This window comes from Lissotriton vulgaris, chromosome 7, assembly GCF_964263255.1.
Source record: "Lissotriton vulgaris chromosome 7, aLisVul1.2, whole genome shotgun sequence".
Lineage (NCBI taxonomy): Eukaryota > Metazoa > Chordata > Amphibia > Caudata > Salamandridae > Lissotriton > Lissotriton vulgaris.
Genome location: NC_141695.1, coordinates 1,717,268,882 through 1,717,278,864, shown reverse-complemented (window position 1 = coordinate 1,717,278,864; position 9,983 = coordinate 1,717,268,882). Strand labels below are relative to the sequence as shown.

Here is a 9,983-nt window from a genome sequence, read left to right as displayed (position 1 = left end):
GAAAAGACGTGGAGAATACAAACACAAGAATGCCATGGAAGCGGTCTCCTTCCCAATCCTTCGTACTCACCTTCATCCGAGAGGCCTTCTTTCCACCACGGATGGCGTTGTCTTCAAAGGAGAACTCGTTCTCACGGATCACTGCACGGCTGTCCTTATCACCAACGTAGGTCACTACGTACATGTCAGGTGCCCACATCTCAAACTCGCGCTCCCAGTTGATGATGGTGGACAGTGGGGCACTAACCAAGAAGGGACCTTTTGAGTGACCCTGTGGGACAGAAACAGAGGTCACGATGGGCCTGCAAAAACCGGTCAACCATCCTTATGAACACGTTTTGCCTTAAATGCCCATGGCTCATCCAGCTCACTCACAGCCCCTGGATTACTTACTATATTAGACTAACACCTGTGAATCCCAGAGTCGTTCGGCTACACTCTTATAAGTTATGTTTGTTCTTCTCCCTGCACGCTTTTGCATTATCTAAATGTGTTCTTGTCCTCTGTCACGATTATTGCCTGCTTTCTTAAATGACTTTTTTCCCCTTTCCTATTTCCTACCCCCAAATTGTGAAGCGCTCCAATACCCATTGGAGTCTTGTTCGCGATATACAAAACTTTGTAAATAAATGAATGCGTAACCCAAGAGATAACTCTTGGGTTGAGTGACAAGAGGTTCTGCTCTGCTGCTCTTGCATTTCAAGTACACTTCAACTCAGACTGCTCCAAGCTTATCAAAAAATGTGAAACCCGAGAAATAACTATGCCTTTTTACAGCCAGTGATATAAAAAGTCTACCTTCATCACAAATTCCAGCCAGAAGCATTGCTTTACCTCTTTGTACAAGGAGTACAGAAACACCGCTGTTTGCACGGTCTTGCCAAGGCCCATTTCATCAGCCAGAATGGTGTCTGTCCCCTGTGCCCAGGAGAAGCGCAGCCAGTTGAGGCCTTCCAACTGGTAGGGATGCAGGGTCCCGCCAGTCACGTCAAGGTACTCTTGCTGCCGATCATACTTCACAGTTGGCTGAAAGGCGAGAGTGAGAAGAAACACTGGCATTATATAACGTGTCCAACTAAAGTGAAGGCAGGTGTGTGAATGACCTTCACTGGAGACAAAAGGGAAGGGATGGCGATGCTCATCTCACAAGAATACAAAAACAAAAATTCACATGGCTAAGTCAACAGTAAAAACTAGCAGATGGACGTCCCATTTTGCACATTCCAGGGACAGAAGATTTGTTTTTCCCTCCGAGGCAGAACGGTATGCACTACTTTCGCCTAAAGACTCACATCAACAATGGGGGTCTCCGGGGGGCGATCAAGCTTCTGCAGCTTCACCTTCTTGATCTTTTTCGGGGGGCGGCCTTCTTCACCAAGCATCAGCTCCCTGAGGAGGAAGTAGCCAGGTATGATAAGCAGGGGTTCAAAATCAGGGTGAACCAACAACCATTCTAGACATGCACTATCCCATTTCCATAATTTCTCAACAGACCACCATCTTGTCTAATCAGCATAAGAACAAAGGCTCCAAAGACCAACATAGAGGCGTGGGGGAGGGAAGGGTACCTGTGAGTCCAGTACGACTGCTTGAAGATGTCAAAGTCTTGAATGTCTATATCCTCAGACTCCCAGGAGGCCTGATCATAGGCCAGGTCACGCCACTTGATCAGGTAATGACAATTGCCTTTCTTGTCAATGCTAAAAAGGAAAAGACAGAAAACTCAGAACCCAGAGACTGTGGGAAGAGTTTAATAAGAGGCGGGGTGGTGAAAGCAGCGGATAAAGAGAGGAGATCACATCTAAAGAGACCAGCAACAGGCCGAAAACCATGAAGCAGGACATAGGCAATAAGGGCAGCCTTATTACCTAGAGGGGAGGAGGGGAGGCAGAAAATGAAAGCAGGAATCCGATAAACGATCAGGCAGGCATTAAAGTTACCTGTGGTTCAAGATGCGGTGAATCATCATCCACTCTGGTTTGATGCCATAGCGGTAAAACCTCTCCTCCATGTCCACATACTTGGGGTCCTTGTTCTTCCTCTTGCGCGTCTTTTCCTCTTCGTCGCCGTAATCTACAGGTGGCTCATCCATGTCGTTTTTGCGTTGGTAGTTCCGGAACATGACCTGGCAGTGAATCTCCAACTGCAGTGAGGCACAAGGCAAGCCAGCGACAGGTCAGAAGGGCTCCAACCCTCAAGACCCAGAGACCCTCCCACCCCCCATTAAAGTACTGTCTGGATAATGCTGCCACACACCCTAGCCTCTGGACCAGTTCCTCAGCTCCACCTTTGGATCTGTTCCAGGACATATCCCCCATTCACAGCCCCAAAAGCTCCAGCCTTGCCTGGTACCTCACCTGAAGCTCCGACACCCAGGAGCAGTGCCAGTAGGACATTGCATGCCACTTCACGAAGAACTCGCGCTCTGGTCTGCCCTCTAAAGGTTTGGGTGGAGGGGCGTCCGGATCATCTGTTGGAGGCTTTGGGACCTGTGTGGGTGGGGGGGGCTGACCCCACTTCCAGGTCAGGATTTTCTGGATCTTCCCCTTCAGAGGTGGGCACTGCAAGATTGAAAATACCATACAAGAATTAACACATAAGCCAAGAAGCTAACAAAAGGAGCAGCAAAACAGAAGTAGGACGCAGAACCGCAGATCCAGTTTAGATAATGGGGTCCGTTCAGGTCGACCTGCTTGAACTGACAATGGAGTACAAAAATAATGTGGATCACAGGTCTTTAACTGGATGAGAGGACAATAACTGAGTAAGTGGACCATCATGCTGAAAACAGTGCAGTATGGTTAGTGAGGAGAAATAAACACACAGGGTGGCTGTGAGCCGCTCTGTAAAGGGCAATCAGTGAAATTTTGGTTTACTTGCGACATGGCTTTAGTGGCTGTCAAAATGAGGAAGGACAAAAAAGCCTTCAAAGTTTTTTCACCTAATAAAAGGATCACACTCAGTAAATACTTTTTAAAAATGTAATAAAACTTTAGGGAGACTGGGCTTCCCATAGCGTGTTGGCAATTGGTATTATATTGCAGGTGGAAAGGGGGGGTAGTAAAATGTTCTCTAATTGAGATTAACCAAGTATGCTTTTAACATGTTACATAGAAACTTTGATTAGCACCATTTCAGTTTCAAGATCACATAATGGAACCCTTATAAGTTCTCTAGTTTGCATTCGAAGGCACAACTGCCTTTCTCATCTCTTGATTATGCCTGCATGCTGCCACTGTACCCAATCTGTCAACAAGAGGAATCTCAAAAAGCAGAGCGAATCACAATGTTCAAAGGTTGCTGCAGTCCGAGACATCAAAACCAACAAAATGCCCAATACCATACTAAATAATAGAGTAGTGTTGGAATAGGGGGACTGCTTCATGTGAAATGGACAAATCAAACACATTAAAGCTGCAAGGCAAACAATGTGAATGGAAGTACGTACCGAGCAGCGTGGGCAGTGCCACTCTCCATTGGGGATCTCTGGCAGAGGTGGGTTTAGGCAGTGGATGTGGTAGGACGAGGGGCAAATGTCACAGCACAGTAGCTCTCCCCCATCTTTGCATACACGGCAGAACTCCATATGGTGGTCATCTTCTTCGGGGTCCCCTGCACCTTCTTCTAGGTCTTCCTCACCTTCAGAGTCTTCCTTGGCCTCCCACTGAACTCCCTCCTTTTCCTGATATGCAGGGATTGAGGGGAAAGTTTTAGATTTAAAAAAAAAACTTACATTTTGACCCAGAACCATGTCTCAAGCTTCCAAGAAGTCACCAAATGTCTCACTCAGTCTTGTCACCCACTAGATTCTCCCAATTCACCATTCAAGTCCCCAGGAAACAGTTGCCATCAAGCTCACCTCGGACCATGCCATGGGCCTTCAGGCACCATTACGAGTATAACCCACAGAACTCACACAGTGCGGGCAGCTCCACTTGCCCTCAGGTGCCTTCTCCATGTCGGGGTCCAGGCACACCATATGATAGGCACGGGGACAAGTGTCACACAAGATGATCTCTCCACCTTGCTGGCACACCTCGCAGTAGTCCTGGTGGTCCGTCTCATAGCCATCAGGAGGCATGGGAGTGTCGTCATCTCCTGGCAGGGATGAGAATTATAAAGTAGTCATGTCGCAGCAGGGTGTGGTTGAGAATCAGCCTGGGGTAGGTTTGGATACAAGAATGGAGCAACAGGCCTCAGCTCTAACCTTTCTTCTTCTTCCTGCTAGCCCTCAGCCTCTTGCGACTCCGGCTGCTTCGACTCGTGGAACCATCAGAAACGGAATAGCTGTTGATGCTAGCGTCATCAAAGTCAGACTCCACCTCCAGATCTTCCTCCTCACTCTAGTGAAGAAGACAACAAGTCAAAGGAAAGTCTTAATGCAAATAACTAGATTTCCTCGATCGTGCCCCCTCCTCCAATATCTACCTATCCATACTAGAAAACCAAACACTTTTCCACCCCCCCAGATCTTGCCCCATGCTCTGCCTCCTCAGGCTAGAAGCCACATGGGCAGACATCCTCCAGGTGCCCAGTATTGAACAGAGCTAGACCTCATCCTAAAGAGCTCGTCTCCTGAACCCACTACTGTTGTAGTCTAATACTGGCCTCTTACCGAAGAGCGTTTGCGCTTGGACCCAAAGGCTCCTAGTTTGATTTTAAGGGGGGCCACCTTCTTGGCTTTTGGCTTCTTCACCTCTGGCACGCGAGGGCTCTTAGGTTTCTTTCTGGCATTGGGCCCTGAGAAATAAGAGGTAGACTTGACTCACACAACTAGGACTCTGATAACGTAAGCAAGCATTACTAGAAGTGTGAGCACAAGACACAGGGGAAGAGATGGTAATAGAAGGAGAGCGACATAGGTGAAAATAATATTTTTTTTAAATAAATAAACAAAATGAAGTACAAACCACTTCAGCTGCCTCACCTTTGCCTTCCTTCGTCTTGGCTTTACGGAGAGGAACTTCAACCGGCGGTGCTGGTGGGGGCACCTCCGGGGTAGACACCATGCTCTCGACCATGGCAACAGCCGCAGCTGCAGCAGCAGCTACGGATGCCCCAGAGCTGCCTTTAAAGGGGTTGTTTGTGCTGAATTCCCGCCATTTGGCCCCCAGGACCATCATCATCTTCGACACAGCAATCTTAGGGTTCTTGGCAGCTATGAGAGGCCTGGAGAAAACGGAAAGAAAAATATAATGAGGAGAACAGCACGTCGGAGCCTCATGACTCAGTCTGGTACCCCCAAATCCAACCCCATCTCAAAATCACATGGCTCAAACTCATTAGTGTAGAAATGTTTGTCTGTGGAGATCAAAGGACTGTATTAAGCAGAACGACTTCCACCTTCACCCCAGAAGAGCAAAGTCTACACTCCGACCTTTGTCATTGGTGGAACCGTACATGCAAGGGAGTGACAGGAGAAAGAAGGTGATCCCAAGGTCAATCAAAGGCATGGTTTCACCAGTGCTGATATTCTGGTCTCACAAGCGGCTTTAAACATTTGCTGCTGATCAACAATACGCACCTGACGAACTGGCTAAAGGCCTTGTAGTTGGTAAGTTCCCGGTAGTCCTCCTCAGTAAATACATGGTCAATGTCCTCCATACCCCAGTCTTCCAATAGCTGGCCAGAAGATTTTGGCTCCTACCAAAAATTAAAGGACTGATGAAGGCTGAATATTTACACATGGAAACAGCGGCAAATAAACAACCAATTTAAACAGGGGCAAGAGCATATGGTTGTAAACAACCATATGCAAATAAATAAATAAAATCAGCACCCACTATGTGTCAATATTCTCAAGATATTCTGTTCTATTCAGATATCAATTAATAAAATACAACACTAGTTCTGGATCTTATTCAATTTGCTAAATTCACTTCAAAATTTCTCATGTTCATTAGGAATGCTGCAAACATGTTATGTATTCAAAATTCTTTATTGGTGATTTATAGAAATGTTCAAATCAGCATAGCAAACGCATTTCGTCTCTTTTCACAAGACTTCTTCAGGGCTTTATTCTTCTAAAGATGCATTCCTCAAAGTATCAGTTTTTGTTGGTGTACACAGAAAGAACCTTAATTGTTAGGATAAGTGTCTTAGCTTTACAAGAGAGTTCAGCACCCAAAATATTGTACGTTTCTTATATGGACCATTCCGTCATTTAGGCCTAGTCAATAATATGTGGTGTGTATCAACCACCTTCGGGTTAAGAGTCCAAAAATCAATAAAAAAATGAGGTTTTGAGAAGTGTATCTTTAGAAGAAGAAAGCCACCAATAAACAATTTTGAATACACAACAGGTTTGCAGGATTCTTAATAAACATAAGAAATTCTGAAGTGAATTTAGCAAATTGAACAAGATCCAGAACTAGTGCTATGTGTCATTGATTGATATTGGAACAGAACGGATTATCTTGAGAATATTAACACATAGCTGGTACTGATCGGTTTGTGCATATAGAGGTGTGGATTGTATCCGCTGATGGGGATCCAGAAGGCTGTCGTCCCTGATCTGAGCACCACTTATTTACATTAAACACTATGTTTTGATGGGCGCTGCATTAAGAGTCAAGGCCTCCTTCTTGTAAATCGACAACTGTAAACAGACTGTTGAAATCTGAGGAACAAACTACGGACTGTGCAAAGTACCTTGGAGTCGTCATCATCATCCTCGTCCTCCTCTTCTTCCTTGCGCTTTGGTTTGCTTTTTTTCTCCTTCTTGGGTGGCAGTTTCTTCTTCTTCTTCTTGCCTGGTGTGTAGTCACTACCTTCGCTCTCAGAGCGAATATCCTCATCCTCGCCAAATTCAAGGCCCTCACCAGAACTGTCGCCAAGGTCCTGCAGAAAGAAGGAGGAGGATCATCGACAGAAGCAGATTATTCAGACTGCTGCAGGAGCCAGAAAGCCAAAACGATCAGGAGACTAAATCCCCACTCTCAAGAGGCATGCATCTCAAGGGAGCTTCACCTGTCCGGATGAGGACCACACAGAGCCAAGAACACTTGGCCCAACACAGTAAGAGGGCTGGAAACCACACAAGAGATACAGTTGAGTCCACACCCTCAGTATTGGGACACCTTCCTTTGAGTCTCTTCGGACACAAGACCTGCAATACATGTGGCTGCTTTCCCAGAATGCGTTCCTTCGGAGCAGTGGTTCATAACCTTCTGACCCCACTGAATCACAAATGAAGGAACCTCAAAGCCATTTCTACAGCAACAAAATTACACAGACAAAAATTGGCAGTGCCAACTGGTCTCATATTTGCCACCTACTGGTGCTGCCAAGCAAAGCAGTAACAAAAGTGATATAAAGGTGCGATGATACAGCCGCATATCACTTTAGAGGTGTGCACGCATGCACATCATGACCCATGCATGTGCATGGTATGCAGATACCATTTGTTTTTAAATATCGTTTAGAGATGGAATGGTAAAATAAAGAAAAGGAATATATATATATATATATATATATATATATATATATATATATCACACTTTCCTCACTTCGCAGCACGTTGCAAGGGATGACAACACAGTGTTCCAGCCTCAAAAAGATTTATTGGTTCAGCTTACAGGCAAGGCGGACCCAAGGCTAAATCCGGAAGTAAGTAAAGTGTGATATTGAAGGACCGTGACTCGGGAGGTCCAGTTTGCAGACACACCCGTTGATCTGGACGGCGACTGCCTTTTTTGGGGTATGGAGGAGCAATATATTTTATATATATGTATACACATACATACATACATACATACACACACACACCCCTTCACTTCACTCCAATTTTCTCCCCAGTAAAAAGAGAAAGCCTGCACTAATATATATCAAAATGAAGTAGGGCAGAAGTGCCTTTATTTGGAAAGTGGAAGGGCTGACAGCGATTTGCTACCTGGCTCTCCCAAAAAACTGAAATCTGGATGGAGACGGAAAGTAAAAAAAAAAAAAAGGCAGAGGAAAAGCAGCACACTAGGGCGAGCAACACAGGGGAATGAGAGTAGCACACAAGCAAGAGACAGTGACAGAAGTACATGGGTGAGCAGGCGTAAAGCACAAAGAGATAAAGAACATTGCGCACGAGGAAGGAAAAGAACATGACGGCACTTGGAAAACACATGTCCTCTCATGAAGCACTTAAGAAAAAAAGTTGTTCCCTAAAAGTGGACAGTGGAAGAGCACAAGTAAACAGACTGCTCCGTGGGGGGGGGGGGGGGGGGGGGGGGGGGGGGGACAAAAGATGGACATGGCAAGCTATTGAATAAGAAGCAAGTAGATTAGAATAACAATAATGGCAGCTAATGGTAAACAATAGGCGGACTTTAAGCCCACTGTCAGTTCTTGGTAAGCCAACATGTTTTGAACCAAACAACTAATAGACTCGACCTAGAAATACACAAGCAATACACTACATGAAAACAGCACATCTACTTTACTCTGCAAATGCATGTTTAAATACAAGATAGACTACACATCAGTGTAAGACCCAGGTCACATTCCTAAATCAATAGGTAAAATCAAAGCTGTAAGCAGAAGCAGTGAAAAGTGTTAACTGGAATGACATTTGCCAGTGACAGACAAGGCAGCAATCAAGCTTTGTATGGACAAAGCTGAAGACCAGATGCCAAAGCACAGGCTGCCTATTGAGAAGTGGGATTCTATTTGATACCTACTGAAAAATGCAGACATGCACCCTTTTCAAGACAGGAAGTCTAAGTCCTTCCAGTCTGTAAGGGCCTGCCTATGTAAAGAATGGAGAAGAGCAGCCTGGGTGGGCTGTTGGGACCGTCTCGTCTACCCATGCTTAGATCACAGAGTGCCAGGAACCCAGGCTCTCCAAGTGTGCAGATGCGTATGATTTTTGAGAAAATCAAAAGCAATTCAAAATGGTTTCTAGTAATTGGTGGTTCATATCAGAACACAGCCCGTCCACACATACTCCCTCCTGAACTACGAACCAGATTCGGATTAAAAAGGTTTTTAAAATGCTCATGATTTTTTTCTTTAAACATAGCTTTATTGATTTTATTAAGCCAATAAATACCCTGGGGAGGCGATACAGAAGACTTCAAGTAATAATAATACTTACTTCATGAAACATGTATGCTCATAGGAGGAACCATCTAATAATTACTTAGTGCATAATGCTTACAATTGATACAAATAAGGTTGACGGTCACACTGGTCCACAAAGCCCCCGAGGAGGTGCAGTGGATCCTCAGGGGCCTGCCGACCACGGATTAAATCCCCCTGCTTCCGTGAACTAATACAAACACGGCTCAGTCTTTAAACACTACTTTTGTCTAGCACTGTTACACACTATGCAAAAACCACCATCTCATGCAGTTATTACTCCTGGTGCAGCTCCTCTATAACAAGAACAACTTGGAAGAAGCAGAAAACATTTTATACATATACCAGTCATGCAAGATTAACACAGACCTCCTTCTTCGAGCGCTTGGGCTTGGTGCTTTTGGGTTCTCGCAGTTTCTTCGGCTTCTTCTTCTTCTTGATCAACTTGGGCGTTTCGGGCTCGGATAACTCCTCATCCAGATCTTCCTCAATCTCTGCAGAGACACATAAGCATCAGTACCACAGCCTGAGAAACATCAGTGGCGTCCAAGCTATAGGCATGTGATGGATCATCAAGAAACAGCAAATTAATGCTCATGGTGGCCGTCCAAAGGCGCACTCAACGAAATGTGGCTCCTCTTCTGCAGAGACAGTCCACCAAAAATACTGATATGGCATTCAAACTCAGATTCACAAACGCCACAAGGTTTGAGACCAGAGACTTCAGTGTAAACCAGCCTTTTTATAGGTCAGAAATTGGCTTTTGAGCATTGCAATAAGACTAGAGAGGGCATAAAGACTTCCACGTCACAAATACAAGTTGGAAATGTGTGTATGAATAGCTTGTGAGCTTCAACTGCGGCTTGCAACTTCAAAATCAATGATCAGTTAGCAAAACACACCAAGTTGGGGTC

The 9,983-nt window shown here is 45.2% G+C and overlaps 1 protein-coding gene across 3 annotated transcripts in view; it reads right to left on the bottom strand.

Moving 5' to 3' along the window:
- Nucleotides 1-9,983, bottom strand: part of CHD4 (chromodomain helicase DNA binding protein 4) — a 93,046-nt gene that overhangs the window by 64,220 nt on the left and 18,843 nt on the right. For all 3 annotated transcript variants that reach the window (XM_086932894.1, XM_086932893.1, XM_086932895.1), the window contains exons 3-16: nt 9,439-9,563; nt 6,652-6,840; nt 5,525-5,643; nt 4,928-5,169; nt 4,616-4,740; nt 4,208-4,343; nt 3,917-4,098; nt 3,449-3,682; nt 2,358-2,561; nt 1,941-2,143; nt 1,569-1,700; nt 1,293-1,389; nt 835-1,026; nt 71-271 (exon numbers count right to left, since the gene is read on the bottom strand). In XM_086932894.1, the coding sequence (XP_086789020.1) occupies nt 71-271; nt 835-1,026; nt 1,293-1,389; nt 1,569-1,700; nt 1,941-2,143; nt 2,358-2,561; nt 3,449-3,682; nt 3,917-4,098; nt 4,208-4,343; nt 4,616-4,740; nt 4,928-5,169; nt 5,525-5,643; nt 6,652-6,840; nt 9,439-9,563 (2,381 nt within the window). The remainder of the gene's footprint in view (nt 1-70; nt 272-834; nt 1,027-1,292; nt 1,390-1,568; nt 1,701-1,940; nt 2,144-2,357; nt 2,562-3,448; nt 3,683-3,916; nt 4,099-4,207; nt 4,344-4,615; nt 4,741-4,927; nt 5,170-5,524; nt 5,644-6,651; nt 6,841-9,438; nt 9,564-9,983) is intronic.